The 26,364-nt window shown below is 42.5% G+C and overlaps 1 protein-coding gene across 1 annotated transcript in view; it reads left to right on the forward strand.

Moving 5' to 3' along the window:
* Positions 1 to 26,364, forward strand: part of CAMK1D (calcium/calmodulin dependent protein kinase ID) — a 417,163-nt gene that overhangs the window by 258,223 nt on the left and 132,576 nt on the right. The window contains exon 3 of the mRNA XM_065870982.1: positions 880 to 954. Within this exon, the coding sequence (XP_065727054.1) occupies positions 880 to 954 (75 nt within the window). The remainder of the gene's footprint in view (positions 1 to 879; positions 955 to 26,364) is intronic.

The following is a 26,364-nucleotide window of genomic DNA, read 5'->3' on the forward strand; positions in this document are numbered from 1 at the left end:
TCGGGCCCTGTCCTGGACCCACTGAATCAGAGTGTGCAGTGGAACCAGGACCCCGGGTGATTCATGTGCGCCCTGAGGTTTGAGAAGCCCTGGTTTGATACAGAATTTCTCCAGCTCCACTTTGTGTGGGATGATCATCTGAGGACCTTGTTGAGGCAGATTCCTGGGCCCCAGCCTCAGGGATTCTGATTCTGTATGACGGGGCCCAGCCTGAGAATTTCCATTTCTCACAATCTCTCAGGAGATGCTGGTGTCGCCTGTTTGGGAAGCACTCTTGGGGTAGCACCAGTCTAGCTCGCTCGGGGTGTTGAGCTGACCTATGTTGGCGATGGTGACTAGAGCCCCAGTGAGGAGCTCAGTGTGGTTTTCCATTGCTTACGCTGGAGTCAGGAACATGAGGACGAAACTGTTCCCTGGACCATCTAGCCTGTTGTGGGGATGGATTTGCATACAGTGGACTATTCAGGCCAGTCTGTTCTGGCCGTTGTGAGACTACAGAAGAGGGAGCGATTAAATTCTCCTTGGGGGCTCAGCCATTTGAGTTGGGCCCTGCAGGATAATAGGATTTTGGCCCATTCCTGGGATTCATATGAATAAATGCCAGGAGAGTGGGATATACATGAAGCAGTGAGAGTTAATCCAGTATTGCTACATTGTAAGATATAGAGCCTCCAGAAAGAAGAAGAGCAGAGAGCATGGGAGGTGGGTCTGGGAAAAAGTTTGGGGACAAGATGGAGAGGTGTCTTAAAAATGTCACCTTAAGGAGTTTCGATTCTGTCTTAGAACTTTTTGCTATAATGACATCTGTTTTTTTTTTAAAAAAAGTTTGCATGTCTCGTACTTACTATTCTGTGTGTGTGCTTTTTTTTTTTCTTTCAGGATTAAGCATGAAAACATTGTGGCCCTGGAAGACATCTATGAAAGCCCAAATCACTTGTACTTGGTCATGCAGCTGTAAGTACCTGATTTAATTGATGAGTGCAGACCAGGGGTTGCAAACTCAAATGCCTAAAGGGCCAGGAGGTAAAATAAATTAATGGAGTGGGCCGGGCAAGACAGCAGGGAGTGGTGAGAACTGTAGGGCAGTGGGCAAGAATGTGTCCGTGTAAGAACAGTGGTCTTTAGACCTCACTTGGTCTCATCTGCGGCTGCTGGATCAGACCGAAAATCTGGAGTCCTCATAATGGAATCCAATGCTACTGTTGCAGGGTTGCTCTATTTAGGATGATGTCTCTTTTGCTTTTTTAATGTGCAAGGTCCAAATGTTGCTTCCTGAAAGCACTTCAGTGGGCCCACTGTGAATACACTCTGCTCCTGTCTCCAGGAGAAACTCCCACCCTTGTCTTCATTTCTAGGGAGGCTGGGGGATGGCAGCAGATGGTAGCTGTGTGTTCTGTCCCTTCCCTTCTCTTCTGCTGGCAGATAAATGCACATGTGATTCATGCCAAACATACGAGACGTATAATTGGAGTTGGACTATGCCATTATCATAGTCCCCCTTTAGAATATTTCTGCATTCCAGTAACTCTGGAGCTTACCAGAAGGTGGAAGAAATAAGAAAGCCAAATATCTAGGTAGAGGCTATACTTGAACAGATGTTTTTTGGTTTTTTGGTTTTTTTATGTGAGGTGAAATTAGCCTGCCCACATACACAAATGCTTTATTCTAAGTGATGTAACTCGTAGGAGTATTCCAGGACTAAACTTGTTATAATTAAGTGACGGAAACTGTATCAGAGTGCTACATGTTCACCACGACTTGAGTAAATTCTGGAACGCTGTGTTACTGAGCTTAATGACCAAAGAGGATTTTTGCTGAAGGTCAGAATATATACTTAAATTTCATTATTTATTAATGATTTTCAGACTTTGAATTTCCAAAGGTATTTAGAAGATTTGAGGGTCAGGCTAACAATTTCTTTTTCATCGATTTTCCTTTTTCTTTTTTTTTTTTCTGCGGTACGCGGGCCTCTCACTGCTGCGGCCCCTCCCGCTGCGGAGCACAGGCTCCGGACGCGCAGGCTCAGCGGCCATGGCTCACGGGCCCAGCCGCTCCGCGGCATGTGGGATCCTCCCAGACCGGGGCACGAACCCGTGTCCCCTGCATCGGCAGGCGGACTCCCAACCACTGCGCCACCAGGGAAGCCCCGATTTTCCTTTTTCTTATGAATGTTTAAACAACACATTAACTTGGAATCATGTTAGGATGCAAATAAGTTTTCATCATTGCATTTATTTAATCTTTCATTATTTTTAAAGTATTTTTAGTAGATTACGACACTTTTGTATAAACACTTATAAAAGTGTCAAGTTGGAAGCATGTGGGCAGTTTTTCTCTGACAAATGACAGTCCTAGGTGATGACCAGCAGTTTTACAGGTTTGTGTGTCGTTGTCTGCCGTTAGGCAGTGACTGGTGACTCCGTGTTAATTTTCAGTATCCTAAGTGCGATCTTTCCTAGTTCCTTGCTATTCTGTTTGTTTTATGATTCACCACATTTCTAGTTCCCCCCAGATCTGATATCCTTCCTAGAAACTCATGTGACTTTCTTTTATGCAGAATCAACTCTTAAAGAAGCAGGTGAATCACTTTTCCATCAAATACTGACTGCCCAATAGGAAAAACGCAACATTCTGGGGACAAGAAAAAGCCCCACAAAATGTCTGTAGTACATTTAAATGTGTGCTTTTTTATTGGCGATGCAAAAAGCAAGATATTAATACTTGAATGCAAAGCTATATGCATTCACTTGCTTTAAGTTCTCTGTTTATGAAACCATCACTAAATAAGAGGAAACACCCCAAATATGTACGTCTCAGCTCTGCCTCTTACTGGCTGGGTGAACTTTAGCAAAATAACTGGGCCTTTCTACTTTCTCTGTGGAATTATTTTATCAGTTTGTCTCTGCAGATGGTCTTTAATTTTATGAGATAAAGTTCAGGTACATTTGAATTCTACCTTTCTAAGCAACTTGATTGTATACTTATGAGCAGTAGTGTATATAAAGAGAGGTTGGCAGGAGAGCATGAAAGTGTCCAGAATGGAATGAACTTTAGAACATTTCTCTTACTATTTTATTGTTTTCAGTGTGTAAGTCTTCCATATCTTTGTTGAATTTATTCTGAAATTTTTTTCTGATCTTGTTGTAAATGGGTTTTTACTTCATTTTTCCAGTGACTTGCTTCTGTTGTAAAAATACAGTTGATTTTTGTACATTAACTTACAATCTTGCTAAATTCACTTATTGTTTGTAGTAGTTGTTTTGTGGATCTCTTAGCATTTTCTATCTAAACAATCATGTCATCTGCAATTTACGTTGATTCTGGTTGGTCCCCAAAGGAATTCTATTTGGTAAAACACTGATAGTTTAGTTCTAAATATTAAGTGTATTTGAATGCTGTAATTATAATCCTTTAAAATGTTTTATGTCAGATGTTTTGAAAATTCAAATTGACCTCCCTCTTATTCCTTCCTCTCCTCCATTCGTTATGTTAATCAGTGAGATTTTTAAAAAAGCAATGGCAAAAAAGAAAGAAAGGGAGGGAGGGAGGGAATGAGGGAGGGAGGGAGGGAGGGAGGGAGGGAGGAAGGAAGGAAGGAAGGAAGGAAGGAAGGAAGGAAGGAAGGAAGGAAACCCTTAATGGATCAGAATATAATCCTGAGAAAATCTTTGGTCTGGTTTGAGGATTTTGTGGGCTTTATTGTTATTTTTGTTGTTGTGTTTTAGTTTTTGTCAGTAAGGCTCAATAGTTTTCGCTCGTGAGGCCCCTGTATTTTTTCTGCCTGGGTCAGCGAAATCATGGGTTGGTTTGTTTTTTTTAAGAGTTTAGAAAGTCCTTGATTTCTAAATACTTGGGGGTGATCTAGAACACAGCATTTGAGAGGGACTTTAGTTCACAGTATTTGTGCCTGGGAGGTTTCTGGTTTCCTAAGAAACATCATCTTGGGCACTGACACTCAGATATAATAGGGGATGCTCAGTAGTAATTTTATTACTTAGCTAATTGCTCTTTCGACTCTGAGTACTGTAGCATGTTTGTTCCTTTGCTACTGCAGCAAAGGAAATTTGATTGTTTATAGAGGTCTATATTTAAATTTGATTCGGGGTTCGGGACAAATATCTTTTTTTTCCCCAGAGTGCTATTTTTGGGAGCATTCTTCTCTTTTTTCAGTTCTTTATTATTATTATTATTGAGAGATAATTGACTTATAACATTTTATTCATTTTAGGTGTACAACATAATGAATAGTTCTTTTTTGGAACATTCTTCCTTAGATAGTGTGAGATCAAAATGACATTGAAGTAAATTACAGAAGAAAGGTCAGTTTGTTTAAAGTTTATTTCTGGTCTGACTTTGCTTGTGGGGTGTTAGCCCACAAGCTGGGCTTGAGGTTATCATATTCACCAGATCCAAAGTAAGCTCCTGAATGTTTCACAAAATCTGCTTTCTCCTGCTGTCTGTTTCATCCCAGCAAATGGTAAACTTCTTTCTTCCAGTTGCTCAGGCCAAAACCCAAAGTCTTCCTTGACTCACCTTTTTTCTCTTAGGCCCTACAGTCCCATCCATTGGCAAGCCCTGTGGTCACCAACTCGAGACTATCTAGAGAATCCAGCCACTTTCTCTTCATCTCCACCATCATGGATAAAACTTATCTTTCTTCTCCCATCCTTTCCCCACTGCACTGGTCTTTCTCATCATGTTAGCCAGACCTTGTCATGCCTTTTGAAAACTCCTACTGGCTTCCCATCTCAGAGTACAAGACCAAGTCCCTTTTTTTTTTCTTTTTTTTTTTTTGGCCGCACCGTGTGGCATGCAGGATCTTAGTTCCCCAACCAGGGATTGAACCCAAGCCACAAGCAGTGGAAGCGGGAAGCCTTAACCACTGGACCACCAGGGAAGTGCAAAGACCAAGTCCTTGTAGCAGTCTCCAGGGTCTTCTGTGTCCAGACCCCCTGGTCACCTCTCTGACCTCGCCCCCCCACTCCTCTCTCATTATTTCATTCACCTTGCTGTTCCTCAGACACATCACGCCTGTGCCACCACGGACCTTTGTTCTGCTTGGAACACTGTCTCTTTGATATCTTCATGCCATGATGGAAATATTAGAATTTCTACCAAATGTCACCGTTTCAATGAGATGATATTCCCCAGCGCCCCTGTGAAATAGCACCTCTCCCTACCATCTCTTGCCATGCACACATTCATTCCTGGCCCCCTGCCCAGCTTGATTTTTCTCTGTAGCACTTGTCACCGTCAGAAAACGTATCTCTGCTTTGTTCTCTGCTAGAAGCATGCTGGCATATTACGGTAGGCACTTATGAAATATTTGTTCCATTAATGATTACATATAATAGGAATAGTGGTTAACACTTATTCACTCATTTAATCCTATCACAAACTCAGGAGCAATTTTTTTTTTTTTAACTTAAACTGCATACAGCATATGTATTTTTTAATTTAAAAAAATTTTTTGGCCGTGCCGTGTGGCATATGGGATCTTAGTTCCCCAAGCAGGGATCAAACCCATGCCCCCTGCACTGGAAGTGCAGAGTCTTAACCACTGGACCGCCATGGAAATCCTCAGGAGCAACTCTTATCCCAATTTTACATGAAGAACCTGAGCAGAAAACTTGGATCATTTATCCAAGCCAGCAAGTGACCCAGTGAATACACTTAATGAAAGTAATACAATACACTGATGACATTTTCTAGGAAAAAATCTTGTAGGTAATATTAATGTGAATAGTTCAGTTTACCTTGAAAAATGTATTACTTATGATTCCATAAATGCTTAGCTAACTATAAAATGCCCTGTATATTGTAGTAGTTTGTGAGGGGAATAAAATTTACTGCATAATATCACAGAAAGTCACTAAACCAATCTCAGTTCACTCACAGCAGTGATTGTGTTTCTTTCTTAATTTTTTCAACTAATGAAGGGATGGATGAACGTGTTTTACCAGTATTGTGATTTGCTGCATTGTGCATATTCCATGCGAGACAGAGAGATTTCTAATATTTCTGATAGTCCTTTTATTCCAGGACAGCATTAAGATATGTACAACTAGTTGCCCGCTGAGCCTGAAAACTAATGATTAAACACACGTTCTTTCAAGAATGTTAATTCGATTCCTGAGCAGTCCAAGACACAAAAATATATGCAGCTTCCAAGAGGAAATATGATTTATCTACTCCACTAGCTGGTGCATGAATCTGTTTGAACAGTTCCCTATTTGTGGGTTGCCAGTGTTATTTCATGTGGATATTGTATTCATAATTCATACTGTGTGTTCCCAGAAACAGTTTTAATTAGAACACAAATTATGACTCCCAACAGAAAGTCTTTTGTAAGTAGCCAAGCATAATAATGAAGACAGAAGTGTTTCTGACTATGACACCTTCATATATTTACATATAATTTACCCAAATCTTCTCCCTGTTCACAACAGGCACTAACTGAGAGCCCAGAGGGCCTGTGGCCTCTGTTCAGTATTGGGTGGGTGGGCAGGGGCTTGGGGGACACACATGAGGTGCAGTCGGGGCATTCCATGGCTCTCTTTGTGGAGGAGCAATCATAACCCACCAGCACTGCACCCCTCAAGGTTTGCGCAGGGAGCTCTGGATCACCAGGAAGTCCTCAGTGGAGGAAACGGCCTTAGGTGGAGGGTGATTAGGACGTAGCCAGATAGATGTGCTGGGCATGGTGTAGGTGGGGGGAGCCATGCTCCAGGCTGAAGGGCTGTCACACAGAGAGGCTTTAAGGAGCCTGGGTGGGATGTGTGGGGCTCAGCCTTTGGGGACTTCAGTTTGTGAGAGGTTTAGTCTGTGAGGGGTTCAGTCTACGAGGGGTCCAATCTGTGAGGGGTTTAGAAGGTAGGGGGGGTCCAGTCTGTGGGGCTCTGTTCTTTGCGGGTTTCAGTTTATGGGGGATCCAGTCTGTTGTGAGCGATCCAGTCTGGGAGGAGTTCAATCCGTGGAAGGTCCATTCTGTGGAGTGTTCAGTCTTTGAGGGGTGCCATCCGTAAGGTGCTCCGTCTGATGGGGTCTGCCTTTGGGGGTTCAGCCTGTATGCGGTTTTGTCCTGTGGGGTCTCAGTCTGGCTAGGATGGGGAACTGTGTGACATCTTGGTGGGAGATACGGCTGGAGACCTGGGCAGAGGCAAAGCCAATACTGCAGCTGCTGCTTCTTTGTCATCCTCCAGGCTAATTACTTAATATGCTTTTATTTTTCCTGCCACTGGAAAACCTACTGAGGGTTAAAGAGTTTAGAGAGTTAAGGAGGAAAAGAAAAGAGAAAAGCCAAGGTCCAAGATAATGATGAACCAATTTTACCAGGTTCAGCTGTCTGAAATTGCCAACATACAATCACGTATTTTAGATCTTCCTTATTTAATGTAAGCACTTAAAACTGTAAATTTTCCTCTTAGCACTGCTTTTCCTGAATCCCATAAGTTTTAGTATGTTGTGTTTTTATTTTCATTTGTCGCAAGATATTTTCTCCTTTCCCTTGTGATCTCTTCTTTGACCCATTGGCTGTTTGAGTGTGTTGTTGAATTTCTACATATTTGTGAATTTTCCAGTTTTTCTCCCACTGTTGATTTCTACTTTCCTTCCATTGTGATAGGAAAAGATACTTTTGTATGATTTCAATCTTTTAAAATTTATTCAATTTTTTTGTGTTTTGCGGCCTAACATATCCTGGAGAATGTTCCATATGAACTTGACAAAAATGTGCATTCTGCTGTTGTTGGATGCTCTGTTCTGTGTATGTCTGTTGATCCGATGGGCTTGTAGTTCAAGGCCTCTATTTCCTTATTGATGTTCTGTTTGGCTGTTCCGTCTATAATGGAGAGTAGCATATTGAAGTCTCCTCCTGTTTTTACAGAGCTGTTTCTTCCTTCAGTCCTTTCAATGTTTGCTTCATATATTTTGGAGCTCTGATGTGTAATACATGTTTGATGTGTGTATCTTCTTGGTGAATGGATCCTTTTATCAATGTATAATGTCCTTCTTTGTGTCTTACAACAGTTTTGACTTTTTTTTAACATCTTTTTTGGAGTATAATTGCTTTACAATGCTGTGTTAGTTTCTGCTGTGTAACAAAGTGAATCAGCTAAAAGTATACATATACCCCATGTCCCCTCCCTCTTACGTCTCCCTCCCACCCTCCCTATCCCACTCCTCTAGGTGGTCACAAAGCACGGAGCTAATCTCCCTTTGCTGTGCAGCTGCTTCCCACTAGCTATGTGTTTTACATTTGGTAGTGTATATATGTCCATGCCACTCACTCACTTCGTCCCAGCTTACCCTTCCCCCTCCCGTGTCCTCAAGTCCATTCTCTATGTCTGTGTCTTTATTCCTGTCCTGCTCCTAGGTTCATGAGAAGCATTTTTTTTTTTTTTTGATTCCATAGTTAGCATACGGTATCTGTTTTTCTCTTTCTGACTTACTTCACTCTGTATGACAGACTCTAGGTCCATCCACCTCACTACAAATACCTCAGTTTCATTTCTTTATATGTCTGAGTAATATACTATTGTATATATGTGCCACATCTTCTTTATCCATTCATCTGTCAGTGAACACTTAGGTTGCTTCCATGTCCTGGCTATTGTAAATAGAGCTGCAATGAACATTGTGGTACATGACTCTTTTTGAATTACGGTTTTCTGAGGTTTATACCCAATAGTGGGATTGCTGGGTCGTATGGTATTTCTATTTTTAGTTTTTAAGGAATCTCCATACTGTTCTCCATAGTGGCTGTATCTATTTACACTCCCACCAACAGTGTAAGAGGGTTTCCTTTTCTCCACATCCTCTCCAGCATTTATTGTTTGTTGACTTTTTGATGTTGGCCATTCTGACCAGTGTGAGGTGATACCTCATTATAGTTTTGATTTGCATTTCTCTAATGATTAGCCATGTTAAGCGTCCTTTCATGTGTTTGTTGGCAATCTGTATATCTTCTTTGGAGAAATGTCTATTTAGCTCTTCTGCCCATTTTTGGATTGGGTTGTTTGTTTTTTTGATATTGAGCTACATGAGCTGCTTGTATATTTTGGAGATTAATCATTTGTCCGTTGATTTGTTTGTAAAGTATTTTCTCCCATTCTGAGGGTTATCTTTTCATCTTGTTTATGGTTTCCTTTGCTGTGCAAAAGCTTTTAAGTTTCATTAGGTCCCATTTGTTTATTTTTGTTTTTATTTCCATTTCTCTAGGAGGTGGGACAAAAAGGATCTTGCTGTGATTTAAGTCATAGAGTGTTCTGCCTATGTTTTCCTCTAAGAGTTTTCTAGTGTCTGGCCTTACATTTAGGTGTTTAATCCATTTAGAGTTTATTTTTGTGTATGGTGTTAGGGAGTGTTCTAATTTCATTCTTTTACATATAGCTGTCCAGTTTTCCTAGCACCACTTATTGAAGAGGCTGTCTTTTCTCCATTGTATATTCTTGCCTCCTTTATCAAAGATAAGGTGACCATATGTGTGTGGGTTTACCTCTGGGCTTTCTATCCTGTTCCATTGAGCTGTTTCTGTTTTTGTGCCAGTACCATACTGTCTTGATTACTGTAGCTTTGTAGTATAGTCTAAAGTCTGGGAGCCTGATTTCTCCAGCTCCATGTTTGTTTTGTTTTGTTTTTGCGGTATGTGGGCCTCTCACTGCCGTGGCCTATCCCGCCACGGAGCACAGGCTCCAGAAACACAGGCCCAGCGGCCATGGCTCATGGGCCCAGCCGCTCCGCGGCACTTGGGATCCTCCCAAACTGGGGCATGAAACCACGTCCCCTGCATCAGCAGGCGGACCCCCAACCACTGCGCCACCAGGGAAGCCCCTCCATTTTTCTTTCTCAAGATTGCTTTGGCTATTCTGTGTTTCCATACAAATTGTGAAATTTTTTATTCAAATTCTGTGAAAAATACAATTGGTAGTTTGATAGGGTTTGCATTGAATATGTAGATTGCTTTGGGTAGTATAGTCATCTTCACAATGTTGATTCTTCCAATCCAAGAGTATGGTATATTTCTCCATCTGTTGGTATCATCTTTAATTTCTTTCATCAGTGTCTTAGAGTTTTCTGCATACAGGTCTTTTGTCTCTTTAGGTAAGTTTATTCCTAGGTATTTTATTCTCTTTGTTGCAGTGGTAAATGGGAGTGTTTCCTTCATTTCTCTTTCGGATTTTTCATCATTAGTGTATAGGAATGCAAGAGATTTATGTGCATTAATTTTGTATCCTGCTATTTTACCAGATTCATTGATTAGCTCTAGTAGTTTTCTGGTAGCATCTTTAGGATTCTCTATGTATAGTATCATGTCATCTGCAAACAGTGACAGTTTTACTTCTTCTTTTCTGATTTGGATTCCTTTTATTTCTTTTTCTTCTCTGATTGCTGTAGCCAGAACTCCCAAAACTATGTAGAATAATACTTGTGAGAGTGGGCAACCTTGTCTTTTTCCTGATCTTAGTGGAAATGCTTTCAGTTTTTCACCATGGAGAATGATGTTGGCTGTGGTTTTGTCATATATGGCCCTTATTAGGTTGAGGTAAGTTCCCTCTGTGCCTACTTTCTGGAGGGTTTTTATCATAAATGGGTGCTGAATTTTGTTGAAAGCTTTTTCTTTCATCTGTTGAGATTATCATATGATTTTTATCCTTCAGTTTGTTAATATGGTGTATCACATTGATTGATTTGCATTTATGGAAGAATCCTTTCATTCCTGGGTTAAACCCCACTTAATCATGGCATATGATCCTTTTAATGTGCTGTTGGGTTTTGTTTGCTAATATGTTGTTGAGGATTTTTACATCTATGTTCATCAGTGATATTGGCCTATAGTTTTCTCTTTTTTTTGCGGTACGCGGGCCTCTCACTGTTGTGGCCTCTCCCATTGCGGAGCACAGGCTCCGGATGTGCAGGCTCAGCGGCCATGGCTTACGGGCCCAGCTGCTCCGCGGCATGTGGGATCTTCCCAGAATGGGGCACAAACCCGTGTCCCCTGCATCGGCAGGCGGACTCTCAACCGCTGCGCCACCAGGGAAGCCCTGTAGTTTTCTTTTTTAGTGACATCTTTGTCTGATTTTGGTATCAGGGTGATGGTGGCCTTGTAGAATGAGTTTGGGAGTGTTCCTCCCTCTGCTATGTTTTGGATTAGTTTGAGAAGGATAGGTGTTAGGTCTTCTCTAAATGTTTGATAGAATTTGCCTGTGAATCCATCTGGTCCTGGGCCTTTGTTTGTTGGAAGATTTTTTTTTTTTTTGCAGTACGTGGGCCTCTCACTGCTGTGGCCTCTCACGTTGCGGAACACAGGCTCCAGACGCGCAGGCTCAGCAGCCATGGCTCACAGGCCCAGCCGCTCCGTGGCATGTGGGATCTTCCCAGGCCAGGGCACGAACCTGCGTCCCCTGCATTGGCAGGCGGACTCTCAACCACTGCGCCACCAGGGAAGCCCCTGTTGGAAGATTTTTAATTACAGTTTCAATTTCAGTGCTTGTGATTGGTCTGTTTATATTTTCTGTTTCTTCCTGGTTCAGTCTTGGAAGGTTGTGCTTTTCTAAGAATTTGTCCATTTCTTCCAGGTTGTCCATTTTATTGGCATATAGTTGCTTGTAGTAATCTCTAATGATCCTTTGTATTTCTGCAGTGTCAGTTGTTACTTCTCCTTTTGCGTTTCTAATTCTGTTGATTTGAATCTTCACCCTTTTTTTCTTGATGAGTCTGGCTAGTGGTTTATCAATTTTGTTTATCTTCTCAAAGAACCAGCTTTTAGTTTTATTGATCTTTGCTATTGTTTCCTTCATTTCTTTTTCATTTATTTCTGATCTGTTCTTTTTGATTTCTTTCCTTTTGATAACTTTGGGTTTTTTTTTTTTTCTTGTTGTTGTTCTTCTTTCTCTAATTGCTTTAGGTGTAAGGTTAGGTTGTTTATTTGAGATTTCTCTTGTTTCTTGAGGTAGGATTGTATTGCTATAAAGTTCCCTCTTAGAACTGCTTTTGTTGCATCCCATAGGTTTTGGGTCATCATGTTTTCATTGTCATTTGTTTCTGGGTATTTTTTGATTTCCTCTTTGATTTCATCAGTGGTCTCTTGGTTATTTAGTAGTGTGTTGTTTAGCCTCCATGTGTTTGTATTTTTTACTTATTTTTTCATATAATTGATATCTAGACTCATGGTGTTGTGGTCAGAAAAGATACTTGATACAATTTCAATTTTCTTAAATTTACCAGGGTTTGATTTGTGACCCAGGATATGATCTATCCTGGATAATATTCCATGAGCACTTGAAAAGAAAGTATATTCTGTTGTTTTTGGATGGAATGTCCTATAAATATCAGTTAAGTCCGTCTTGTTTAATGTGTCATTTAAAGCTTGTGTTTCCTTATTTATTTTCCTTTCAGATATCTTTCCATTGGTGAAAATGGGTGTTAAAGTCCCCTACTATTATTGTGTTACTGTCGATTTCCCCTTTTATGGCTGTTAGCATTTGCCTTAGGTACTGAGGTGCTCCTATGTTGGGTGCATAAATATTTACAATTGTTATATCTTCTTCTTGGATTGATCCCTTGATCATTATGTAGTGTCCTTCTTTGTCTCTTGTAATAATCTTTATTTTAAAGTCTATTTTGTTTGATATGAGAATTGCTACTCCAGCTTTCTTTTGATTTCCATTTTCATGGAATATCTTTGTCCATCCCCTCACTTTCAGTCTGTATGTGTCCCTAGGTCTGAAGTGGGTCTCTTGTAGATAGCATATATATGGGTCTTGTTTTTGTATCCATTCAGCCAGTCTATGTCTTTTGGTTGGAGTATTTAATCCATTTACATTTAAGGCAATTATCGATATGTATGTTCCTATGACCATTTTCTTAATTGTTTTGGGTTTGTTATTGTAGGTCTTTTCCTTCTCTTGTGCTTCCCGCCTAGAGAAGTTCCTTTAGCACTTTTTGTAAAGCTAGTTTGGTGATGCTGAATTCTCTTAACTTTTGCTTGTTTGTAAAGATTTTAATTTCTCCATCGAATCTGAATGAGATCCTTGCTGGGTAGAGTAATCTTGCTTGTAGGTTTTCCCCTTTCATCACTTTAAATGTGTCCTGCCACTCCCTTCTGGCTTGCAGAGTTTCTGCTGAAATATCAGCTGTTAACCTTATGGGGATTCCCTTGTATGGTATTTGTTGCTTTTCCCTTGCTGCTTTTAATATTTTTTGTTTTTATTTAAGTTTTGATATTTTCATTAATATGTGTCTTGGCATGTTTCTCCTTGGATTTATCCTGTATGGGACTCTCTGCACTTCCTGGACTTGATTGACTATTTCCTTTCCCATATTAGGGAAGTTTTCAACTATAATCTCTTCAAATATTTTCTCATGCCCTTTCTTTGGGACCCCTCTAATTCGAATGTTGGCGCATTTAATGTTGTCCCAGAGGTGTCTGAGACTGTGTTCAGTTCTTTTCATTCTTTTTTCTTTATTCTGCTCTGTGGTAGTTATTTCCACTATTTTACCTTCCAGGTCACTTATCCGTTCTTCTGCCTCAGTTATTCTGCTGTTGATTCCTTCTAGAGAGTTTTTAATTTCATTTATTGTGTTGTTCAACATTGTTTGTTTGCTCTTTAGTTCTTCTAGGTCCTTGTCAAACGTTTCTTGGATTTTCTCCATTCTATTTCCAAGATATTGGATCATCTTTACTATCATTACTCTGAATTCATTTTCAGGTAGACTGCCTGTTTCCTCTTCATTTGTTTGGTCTGGTGGATTTTTACTTTGCTCCTTTATCTGCTGTGTATTTCTCTGTCTTCTCATTTTGCTTAACTTACTGTGTTTGAGGGCTCCCTTTCACAGGCTGCAGTTTCCTAGTTCCTGTTGTTTTTGGTGTCTGTCCCCAGTGGCTAAAGTTGGTTCAGTGGCTTGTGCAGGCTTCCTGCTGGAGGGGACTTGTGCTTGTGTTCTGGTGGATGAGGCTGGATCTTGTCTTTCTGGTGGGGAGGACCACGTCTGGTGGTGTTTTTTGGGTGTCTGTATTATGATTTTAGGCAGCCTCTCTGCTAATGGGTGTGGTTGTATTCCTGTCTTGCTAGTTGTTTGGCATAGGGTGTCCAGCACTTTAGCTTGCTGGTCATTGAGTGGAGCTGAGTCTTGGCATTGAGATGGAGACCTCTGGCAGATCTCTCACCAACTGATATTATGTGGGGCCAGGAGGTCTCTGGTGGCCCAGTGTCCTGAGCTCGGCTCTCTCATCTCAGAGGCTCAGGCCTGACACCCGACCAGAGCACCAAGACCCTGTAAGCCATATGGCTCAGAAGAAAAGGGAGAAAAAAAAGAAAGAAAATAATAATAATAAAAAAATAAAATAAAAAAATTTTAAATTATTGAAATAAAAGAATTTTTTAAGTAATAAAAAAAATAAAAGAATAGAGCAACCAAACCAATAAACAGATCCACCAGTGATAGCAAGTGCTTAAAAACTGTACTAAGATAAGTATAAAAATCAGAAGCTAGTCAGTCACATACAGCAAACCCCAAGTGTACAGTTGCTCCCCGTGTCCACCACCTCAATTTTGGGATGATTCGTTGTCTATTCAGGTGTTCCACAGATGCAGGGTACATCAAGTTGATGTGGAGCTTTAATCCGCTGCTCCTGAGGCTGCTGGGAGAGATTTCCCTTTATCTTCTTTGTTCGCACAAGCTCCTGGGGTTCAGCTTTGGATTTGGCCCCGCCTCTGCGTGTAGGTCTCCTGAGGGCGTCTGTTCCCAACCCGGACAGGACGGGGTTAAAGGAGCAGCTGATTAGGGGGCTCTCGCTCACTCAGGCCGGGGGCAGGGAGGGGTACGGATGCGGGGCGGGCCTGCGGCGGCAGAGGCCGGCATGACATTGCAGCAGCCTGAGGCGCGCCGTGTATTCTCCCGGGGAAGTTGTTCCTGGATCCCGGGACCCTGGCAGTGGCGGGCTGCACAGGCTCCCCGGAAGGGGGGTGTGGATAGTGACCTGTGCTCGCACATAGGCTTCTTGGTGGCGGCAGCAGCAGCCTTAGCGTCTCATGCCCGTCTCTGGGGTCCGCGCTTTTAGCCGCGGCTCGCGCCCGTCTCTGGAGCTCCTTTAAGCAGCTCTCTTAATCCCCTCTCCTCGTGCACCCCGAAACAATGGTCTCTTGCCTCTTAGGCAGCTCGACACTTTTTCCTGGACTCCCTCCCGGCTAGCTGTGGCGCACTAGCCCCCATCAGGCTGTGTTCACACAGCCAGCACCAGTCCTCTCCCTGGGATCCGACCTCCGAAGCCAAAGCCCGAGCCTCAGCTCTCAGCACCGCCCCCCCCCCCCACCCGCAGTGCGTCCGCCCCAGCAGGTGGGCAGACAAGCCTCTCAGGCGGTGAGTACTGGTCGGCACCGATCCAATGTGCGGGAATCTCCCCACTTTGCCCTCCGCACCCCTGTTGCTGTGCTCTCCTCCGTGGCTCTGAAGCTTCCCACCCCAGCCCAACCCCTGTCTCCACCAGTGAAGGGACCTCCTAGTGTGTGGAAACTTTTCCTCCTTCACACCTCCCTCTCAGAGGTGCAGGTCCCATCCCTATTCTTTTGCCTCTGTTTTTTCTTTTTTCTTTTGCCCTACCCAGGTACGTGGGAGTTTCTTGCCTTTTGGGAAGTCTGAGGTCTTCTGCCAGCATTCAGTAGGTGTTCTGTAGGCGTTGTTCCACATGTAGATGTATTTCTGATGTATTTGTGGGGAGGAAGGTGATCTCCATGTCTTAACTCCTCTGCCATCTTGAAGGTCCTCTCACAGTTTTGACTTTTTATAACCATGTTTTTAATGCAATCACGTTTGTTGTAAAGATTTTTATAATACTTTTCTAAACAACATCTTACCCATTTTATCCAATTTGAATGAAATTGAACATCTTTCATGAAATCTAATTAGTTCTTTAAAGTATGCACAATTTAAAAATCCCATACATTATAGAACAATTGTAAAAATATTGGTAGGTAACATCTGGTCACTAATACTCAAATTTGAGAATCCATAAAAGTACATAAAGAGTAGAGCATGTGTAGAATATAAAACATCAATTTCAGAAATCATCCACTTATTAACTTACATGTTGTACACATATTTATTTGATTTAAGGATACAGGTAATGCTGTAGAGTCAGCAATTGGAGCTTATAAAATAAAAAATAGAGATAGCACTGTGGACTTCATTGCTTCTAATTCCCTAGTATATAAACATTTGGAGCTTGTAAAAAGTGTGCCTATGCAGTAATAAATTTCTGAATACATCGGATTAGACATTCTGGTTTAAGATGCCCCTGAATTACAATTCTGTCTGATGACTTATTAAAGGAAATGGGCTCTCTACTCCAAGCAAACCAATTTCCTAGGATTTCTCTCATGTCTTCCCAGTTTCTAAAATGCTCTTTCTCCTCTTCTCAGGCATCTAGACCCTCTCTTTTTTTTTAGACCGTCAGACTAAACCCCCTCATTATCCTGCCCAGGCTCCTTAATGCCTCTTTTTGTACCAGCCCTTCAGCTTGGAGTACAGCCTCCCAGCCCACCCCATGCCTGTGCACGGCCCCGGGCGTCCCCGGGAGTCCCAACCAGCAGGACAAATCCTTGTGAGTCCGAGGAGGAACCTGTAGGGGTTGAAAAGAGAAGAAGGGGCAGGAGACGCGAAAGAATGGAGGCAAGACAAAATCCTGATCAAGCCTCAAACTTTTATTGCTGCAGTAGCTGTATTTATACAGTACAGAGAAAGGGGGGCGGGATCCAGAATAAGGGAAGTACTTGGCAAATTATCATTGGTGCTGCGTGCGCGGGCTTTCGTTTTAGGCGCGGGCTTTTATCTCATTAAGCAGGAAGAGAAGCAGGATGTCGGCCATCTTCTAATGGCGAAAACTTCTTGGCTCCCAACATCTCCTCCCTTTTTATTTCTTTTAAGGAGGTGGGCATTAACCGAGTGAGGGAGTAGTGACCTGAATCCTCCCGTGGACAATGTATGTGTGTCCACCATTGCTGGCTCTTGGTATCTTTTGGGGAGGAGAGGCAGAGCCAAGAATAATCTTAGATACTGAAGCCAAAAACAATGTTTAGATACCAACCTCTTTCATAATTCAGGTATACTCACAGGGAATAACAGAGATTACCTTATGTATAAAGGTTTTCCCTTGTGCATGCTTTGCTGTCACACTCAACTCGGTACCCATACCCTCCCATCAAAGAGGGGGGTAGGCATGTCTCTGTCTCATGCCGCTCCAGTGGAGGGGCAGCCAGAATCATCTTTTGGTTCTGCTTCAGGTTAAATTCTGAGGCAAGTGTGGAGGGGGTTCAGCCTGGCTGACAACCAGCAAAGATGACAGGATCAGGGTCACAACGGATAGTCCTTGTTGTCTTTGTCGTCTTTTCAATGCCAAGAGGATCTCCATCTTTTTCTGAAAAGGAAAAGAAATACAATCTCAGGGAAAAGGGCCCTGGATAATTTTCATTATTTCATAGAATTTATAGGTTTAATAAGACGCTCGGGCAGCCAACGTCTGGGTGAGGGGAACTTGTCCAGATTTTTGAGGAACAAACCGAATCGCCCCTTGGTTCGGTTCCAAGGAAGGGGCCAGGGGCTGGCCCCGTGAAAAGTTTCCCTGTTTTTTTTGGGGGAGTAGTTGGCCATTTATGTCCGTTTTTGAATACCATTCCGAAGACCAATGTTTGCCTCTTTTACAGCGAGGACAAACGGTGATGGGAGGAGCTCGGGATTGATGTTGGGGTTGTTGTGGGTTAGCCTTTGATGACTGTCCTTGTCTATATAGTGGACAATCCCGGGCAAAGTGTCCAGGTTGTTTGCAATTATAGCAAGTTTTTTGTTGTTTGTCTAGGGCGGATGTGTCTTTAATAAAATCTTTTAGGGCGGCTCCTATTGCAAGACCAACAAAATGGGAGGGACCAATTCCGGAACACAATTTAACATAATCAGCAAGGCTACCACCACGATGAGCCCGAAGGGCAGCCTGGCAGGCCGGATTAGCATTTTCATAAGCTAAATGTTTAACAAAGGCGTTATCAGTTTCACTGTCGCCCACCAGACGTTCGGTGGCGTCCGTGAGGCGGCTAATAAACTCACAATAAGGCTCTTCTGGTCCCTGGCGAATTTTCGCCAAGGAAGTTGTGGCCGAACCCTTAGGCGGAAGGCGGCGCCAGGCCTTAAGGCCAGCATTTTGTATTTGAGCCAACAGACCAGGGGGAAAAGCAGCCTGAGCCTCATTGGAATCATAGGGGCTGCTTTAAGAATTGTTTCTCCGGTCTCAACAACCTTTTGGATATCGGGGTCAAAAAAAAATGACCCATAAGAATCTCTCTAATTAAATTCCAATATGAAAATGCAGTCACAGGTACTTTAGAAGGCCCAAAAGTCTTATAATAATCATTTAAACAATCTCCTACACGATTCCAACATTTTTTATCTATCGTCCCTTCTTGTGGGAACCATGGGCAAACATCAGACAAAAATATAAAAAAATCACGCAAATCTTTTTTTTCTAGCCTTAATCTTTCGCATCTTGAGGGAATCCTCGATCCCCTGAAGAAAGAGTTCGTGGGAACTCAATTCCTGTCCCATTTTTAAGCTCCACTTACCTTACTCTCTACCGGTCACAACTGCCGAAGGGCGGCTAGTCCTCCGGGGACCTAATCGAGCCGCACTTTCGAGTTCACTCTCGCGGCGGCTCAGTGGGTGCCTGGCCAGGCGTTCGTAAGCGTGCTACCTCCGTTAGGATCCGTTCCTCGAGCCCCACGTTGGGCGCCAATTGTGCACGGCCCCGGGCGTCCCCGGGAGTCCCGACCAGCAGGACAAATCCTTGTGAGTCCGAGGAGGAACCTGTAGGGGTTGAAAAGAGAAGAAGGGGCAGGAGACGCGAAAGAATGGAGGCAAGACAAAATCCTGATCAAGCCTCAAACTTTTATTGCTGCAGTAGCTGTATTTATACAGTACAGAGAAAGGGGGGCGGGATCCAGAATAAGGGAAGTACTTGGCAAATTATCATTGGTGCTGCGTGCGCGGGCTTTCGTTTTAGGCGCGGGCTTTTATCTCATTAAGCAGGAAGAGAAGCAGGATGTCGGCCATCTTCTAATGGCGAAAACTTCTTGGCTCCCAACACATGCCCAGCACATCCATCTGGCTAAGTCCTAATCACCCTCCACCCAAGGGTGTCACCTCCACTAGAAGTGACCTGTGACCCCAGAGCATTCTGCACAAACCTTGCAGAAAGAAATCATTGTATAAAATTGCTCCTCTTTAAAATGTAAGATGTGCACCATCTGTGGTCCCAGGGGACCAGGCCACAGAGATTCGCTCTTTCCTGAAATTCTGTAACATTTTAAATGTGTACCGGTCATTATGCATTATGATAACCATTCATTCATTTACTCAACGAGTACTTCTGGAGCCTCTGACGTGTGTCTGGCTTTATTAACCCATGGGGATACAGCAATGAATACAACGAATTCCCTTCCCCTATAGAGCTTACATTACAGCAGAAGAGAGGGACAACAGATAAACAGTTCACTTCATAAACAAGTTAGTATATACCAGACAGTGGTAAAGTTTATCGAGAAAAGTAAAGTCAGGGGGATGTGGAATGCTGGAAGGTGGGTGAGGGTTTGCTATTTTATATACAGTCAGGGGAGACCTTTCTGAGAAGGTGACATTTGAGCAAAGACCCGGAGAAAGTGATGTAATGAGCCACGTGGCTAGGCCTGACTTCATGGGTGTGTGCCCAGTGTGGGCACACAGAGCCCCATGCCCAGGAGGGTCCCATGCTTGGGGTTCAGTTCTTTGCACTTGCCATCTTAAAATTCTTAATAATTGACTCTGAATTTGTGTTTTGTAAGCAAAGTCCCAGGGACTTGGAGCATTGGCTCACATCAATTTCCAAGTCCTGTCACCTTCCCACCGGACACCTTCTCCCTTGTTCCCACCCAGTGGGGGTCTGGGCATAAGCGGGGGGGTCTGCTCAGATGTTTGCAACTCACACGCCAGTGTAGGCGGAACCGCAGGTGCTATAGGGTCTGCACTCACCCCGCAGGTGAGTATCCCTGTGACCGAAGGAGTGTGACATTAAATAACAGATTAAAAAAACCCACCATGACAGGTTGAGTGTGAGACAGTAGAAGAAAGGAAAAAAAAAGTTTTCCTGTTTTTTGTTTTTGTTTTTGTTTTTTTTGTTTTTTTTTTTTTTGCGGTACGCGGGCCTCTCACTGTTGTGGCCTCTCCCGTTGCGGAGCACAGGCTCCAGATGCGCAGGCTCAGCAGCCATGGCTCACGGGCCCAGCCGCTCCGCGGCATGTGGGATCTTCCTGGACCGGGACACGAACTCGTGTCCCCTGCATCGGCAGGCGGACTCTCAACCACTGCGCCACCAGGGAAGCCCTTCCTGTTTTTTGAACAAGGAATGTAGAGTTTTATTTTGCACCAGGCCCAGCAAATGCTGTGGCCAGCCGTGTGTGTGGCTGTCAGAAAAAGCATCCTGGCAGTACAACCGCAGGTACAGGATGGGGGTGAGCAGCTGCGCCCTGTGGTGGAGGAAGATCAGGGGGCCTGAGAGGCGGGAGGAGAGCCAGTGGGCAGGTGAGCCACTCAACAGAAGGGCCCTGAGAGGAGTTGGAGGCCACGCTGAGTGCGGCCTGGGTTCAGGAGGAGGAAGGGGGTAGCAGGGAAGGAGTCTAAGGGGGGAGTTCTAGAACACTCCACAGTTTACTGATGTGGTGCATTTACTTTTCAGTGATCATATCCTGAATTGCCAATTTAAATCTGAGCTCCTGCAGGGCAGACTATTGAGTCATGGGATGTAGCCCAAGCTAACCTTGGAAATAATCTAATCCAACCCCAACTTCTGTCCTTTTGAGGGAATCACTGCCCCTTCCTTGGAATTGTGGAAATCCAGATGATTTTCAGATTACTTCATGGTGAAAGTTGAGGCTCTTCGGTGTAAACTCCCTCACGGTCCCATTGGGAGATTTTGTCAGGCATCTGGTAGGAGATTTGGGGGCGATCTCACAGGGCTTATTTAAGGACTTCATTTAGGGATGCTGCGAATGGAAAGAGCACGGGACCGGAGCTGGCGGGCACGGGGTGCCAGGCTCCCTCCTGCCCCTGACGAGTCCTGTGACAGCCCAGCACCTGCCCTCCCTGGTCTGTCTATAAAGTGGAGGGTTCTTATTGTTATTGTTTGTTTACTTGTTTTAGACAAGCCTAAGGTCTCAGGTCTAAAGTTCTGTAGTCTGTTTCATTTGCTGTTTCCATTTTCTCGGTGTAAAACTCCATGAAACAAGTGCAGACATTAGAAATCCAGTACTGTAGTTGGGTTTTCTGCGTTTGCTAGCCCAGCCACTCCATTTCCCAGATATTTTTAAAACCATGTCTTATCTCTTTGAATCCATGGGACTTTATAAATAAGGCATGTTGGTGATGAAGCTGGTTCGGCAGCCCTGATGAATGTAGGAAAGTTGATAGGAAATTGATGTTTTACAGGGCAGGGCGCATGGGAATGGCTGGGATTATGGAGATGTTCTCAGGTTGCTCTTTGGAAGCAGGCGTTTACAATTCTGCTAGATCTGGATGATTAACTTAACATTTTTTAAAATTAATTTTTATTGGAGTATAGTTGCTTTACAATGTTGTGTTAGTTTCTACTGTACAGCAAAATGAATCAGCTATACATATTTCCCCTCTGTTTTGGATTTCCTTCCCATTTGGGTAACCACAGAGCATTGAGTAGAGTTCCCTGTGCTATACAGTATGTTCTCATTAGTTGCCTATTTTATACATAGTATCAATAGTGTATATGTGTCAATCCCAGTCTCCCAATTCCTCCCACCACCCTCTTTCTCCCTTGATATCCATACATTTGTTCTCTAATCTGTGTCTCTATTTCTGCTTTGCAAATAAGATCATCTGCACCATTTTTCTAGGTTCCACATATATGAGTTAATATGTGATATTTGTTTTTCTCTTTCTGACTTACTTCAAAAAGATACATGCACCCCAATGTTCATTGCAGCACTACTTACAATAGCCAGGACATGGAAGCAACCTAAATGTCCATCAACAAAGGAATGGGTAAAGAAGATGTGGTACATATATACAGTGGAACATTACTCAGCCATAAAAAGGAATGAAATTGGGTCATTTGTAGAGATGTGGATGACGTAGAGACTGTCATACAGAGTGAAGTAAGTCAGAAAGAGAAAACTTTACATCTTGAAATAAAAATCCTTGCTCCTTTTTGGCTCAGACTCTGAAGCTCTGTTCTCCTCCACCCATCCTTGTTTCTCCCAGCTGCCCATCGTCTTTTTTTTAATTCCAGTTTTATTGAGATAGAATTGCCATACAGCACTGTGTAAGTTGAAGGTGTACAGTACAATGATTTGATTCATGTATGTCATGAAGTGATATCGCAATACGTTTAGTAAACATCCATCATTTACAAAATTTAAAAAATAGAAACTTAAAAAATAGAAATTTTTTAAATTTAAAAAATAGAAATTGTTTTCTTGTGATGAGGACTCTTAGGATTTACTCTAACAGCTTTCATACATAACACACAGCAGCATTAATTGTATTTACCGTGTTGTACATTACATCCCGGTACTTATAACTGGAATTCTGTACTGTTTGACCCAGCCTTCTTTTATACATTGCAGACTTTGGTGTCTGATGCATCGATTTCTACCCCCTCCCCCAATGTCTGTGCTCAGGATGATCAGTGTGGTACCTTCAGTGTCCCTGTGGACAACCCACATGATAAACCTTTAGTGTTTTTCAGCCAGCTCCTCTCCTATCACACAACCCCCTGGGCACTTTCCAGAATGGTGTTCCCCGAAGTTGCTTCAGCTCTTAATCTTAATCTTTATCTTCACCACTCTATCTCTGTTTTCAGCCTTGCTGACAATAATCCCTCAATTTTTTTAATTTCTTGTCTCTTCCTCGGCATTATGGAGAGCCCCCCAGCACCTCCCTCCTTGGGCTTCCTTACCCAGTCTAAACCCTTTCAGTATCCCCGCGGTCAACATCCTTCCTTCTTTGCCTGCTGTATCCATCTTGCAGATGCAAAACTCGACATCACTGTAACTGCCTGCATCCTCTGTTCCTACATCAGGGCTGCTGGGTACTGCTGGGGGATAGGACACATGTGAGTGGCTTGGAGCTGCTGAAAATTAAATGGTCTCCAATCCCAGCCCAGTCCCAGCACTGCTCAGCTCTCCTTTCGTGAGATTCTGGCAAGATTCTTCTTCCATTCTCTTGTTTTCCATTTAACTCTATACGTTTATCATTCTTCTAAGCTACCTGCTCCAACGATTGGATATTAGAACTGTATGAGCCTTTAAGGATGGTACTTTGTAAATCAACATAAGGATACTAAAATGGTATCGAACTTCTTTGTAAACAAATCCCCCCAGAGTTTGGCTGTATTGGTTGAAAAGCAGTTGGAAATCTTTCATCAAACTGTTCAAAAATTTAAGTGCAAAACACCAGCAGCTTTTGACGTTTTTAGCAAATTGCAGTTATTGAAAACAAAACTTGAAACACATCCCTATGAAAGAAAGAAACGGAACAAATTCATGATGAGAGCTCAAAGAATGTATAAGAGTTTTGAAAGTCTGTGATTGTTCTCTGGAATAACTCAGTCTGTGGGCAGTGTCTTAGTGGAGCTCCTATTTTCAATTGGGTAATTTTATGTCTGTTCTGCACTGGATTGAGATTGGGAAGGCTGATCATTTTGCAGCATTCACACACAGAAAAACATTGTAAAAATCATCAACAGAGACAGTTGACTTGACAGGGTTTGTCTGTTAAAAGAAAGGTAGTATTTATTTATCAAAGAAAGGTAGTATTTGTCCAAGAAAGGTAGCAAAATGACAGTAACTATAAAAAAAACTTGGGCTGGAGTCTTTATGTATTCGATTTAAAATTTACAGTTTAGAATGTTTTTGTTTAGCAGGATTTGCTCTGAATGTACTAGGTATTAAAGCAACTTACAGAGTGGTTTCCAAGTTAAAAATATTATGGTTGATAGAGAAGATCCACTTGGAGGTGTTCACAGTTTCAAACTTAGTGATTGTAAATTGCAACTTTGAAGACTGTAAGCGATTTTTTATTGTTTTGGAGTATAATCGCTTTACAACGGTGTGTTAGTTTCTGCTGTATAACAAAGTGAATCAGCTATATATGTACATATATCCCCATATCTCCTCCCATTTGCGTCTCCCTCCCGCCCTCCCTATCCCACGCCTCTAGGTGGTCACAAAGCACCGAGCTGATCTCCCTGTGCTATACAGCTGCTTCCCACTAGCTATCTGTTTTACATTTGGTAGTGTATATATGTGAATGCCACTCTCTCACTTCATCCCAGCTTACCCTTACCCCACCCATGTCCTCAAGTCTATTCTCTATGTCTGTGTCTTTATTCCTGTCCTGCCCCTAGGTTCTTCATGACCTTTTTTTTTTTTTTTAGATTCCATGTATATGTGTTAGCATACGGTATTTGTTTTTCTCTTTCTGACATACTTCACTCTTTATGACAGTCTCTAGGTCCATCCACCTCACTACAAATGACTCAATTTTGTTTCTTTTTATGGCTGAGTAGTATTCCATTGTATATATGTGTCACAGCTTCTTTATCCATTCATCTGTTGATGGACACTTATGTTGCTTCCATGTCCCGGCGATTGTAAATAGAGCTGCAGTGAACATTGTGGTACATGACTCTTTTTGAATTATGGTTTTCTCAGGGTATATGCCCAGTAGTGGGATTTCTGGGTCATATGGCAGTTCTATTTGTAGTTTTTTAAGGAACCTCCATCCTGTTCTCCATAGTGGCTGTATCAATCTACATTCCCACCAACAGACCAAGAGGGTTCCCTTTTCTCCACATCCTCTCCAGCATATATTGTTTGTAGATTTTTTGATGATGGCCATTCTGACTGGTGTGAGGTGATACCTCATTGTAGTTTTGATTTGCTTTTCTCTAATGATTAATGATGTTGAGCATCCTTTCATGTGTTTGTTGGCAATCTGTATAGAAGATTGTAAGCGATTTTATGAAAAAATTAAAAATAACAGATCCACATTGGAGAAAATGAATTCTTCAAATATGGATTTGGAGAGGGATATGAATTAAAAATTGATTAAAATATGTAACTGTGTTCCAAGAGTAATTATTCTACTTACAGTATTTTCTGATAGTCAGACAAGCAACTAAAAAGTTTTTAAAAGTGTTTCCATACATGGATGTAGGTTATTCTAATTTTTTGGAAATAAGTTTATTTTTTAAAATAGTTATTGAACAAAATTATTTTCATAGGCCTACCAATGTGATAAACCAATTGTCAGTCCATAAATAAAAATTTCAGACATTGTATGGTTTTATTAACTTCGGTAGCTTCTTTCATTCTCTAAATAGGCTAGTTAGATACTAAATTATACAGTAGTTCTAGCTGTGATACTCTTTCTGGCCTGCTTCTCTCCAGGAATTAAACCGATCCTCCCTGTCTTTTCCCACTTCTTGTAAATGACTTCATTGTGCTCTTACTTGCCCACACATCTGTCTCTTCTAACTGGAAGTGCCTTGAAAACATTGTCTTATTATTTGTGCATCCTCAAGGTTTATCCCAATGCCTGGAACCTAATAGGTCTGTAATAATGATTATTAAGCAAATGAATTTAGGAATCTAGGATTTTTTTTTTTTTTGTAGAACATTCTAATAAGGTAACCTGTCCGTAAGCATTTTCATTCAACATCATACCTTTCTTTTCATCTCCCCTCCAATAACCATTTATTCAGACCCCTAGTGACAAGCACATGAGACTGAAAACATTTCAGGGCAGCTACACATGGTGTTTTCACTCATAATGGATGCAGGAGTGCCCTCTAAAAGGGATGAGGTTGCATTGCATACAGATTTGACATCTGGTGCCTTTAAAGCAAACCAATGAAGCATGAGGAAGATGCATCGTTAAAGAAGGGGAATTTCTTGTCTGCGAGAGGGTGGTGTACACAGATGTCACTGGGGCACAAACCACAGAGCCCCGTAGGCCAATTTGTAAGGCTTACGGGAAGTCAGAGAGGCTCCCGTGCAGGGACCGGGCTGCAGCAGGAAGTGTTTTCTAACATCTTGATGGTTTAAGAAACCATCATTCTCCCTAGAAGAGTGGAGTTCCTTGAGTCGCCAGGGGCTTTCAACGGATCAGTGACATCTGTCCGAACTGCATCTTTGTAGGCTCAGATGGGATGGGGGCGGGGCAGGGGGATAAACTGTGTTGGGTCAGACATGGGGTCAGTGCAGAGGAAGTCCCAACCAGAACATTTCCTGCCAGTGGATGCCAAGTTATTTG

This window comes from Phocoena phocoena, chromosome 2 (assembly GCF_963924675.1).
Source record: "Phocoena phocoena chromosome 2, mPhoPho1.1, whole genome shotgun sequence".
Taxonomy (NCBI): domain Eukaryota; kingdom Metazoa; phylum Chordata; class Mammalia; order Artiodactyla; family Phocoenidae; genus Phocoena; species Phocoena phocoena.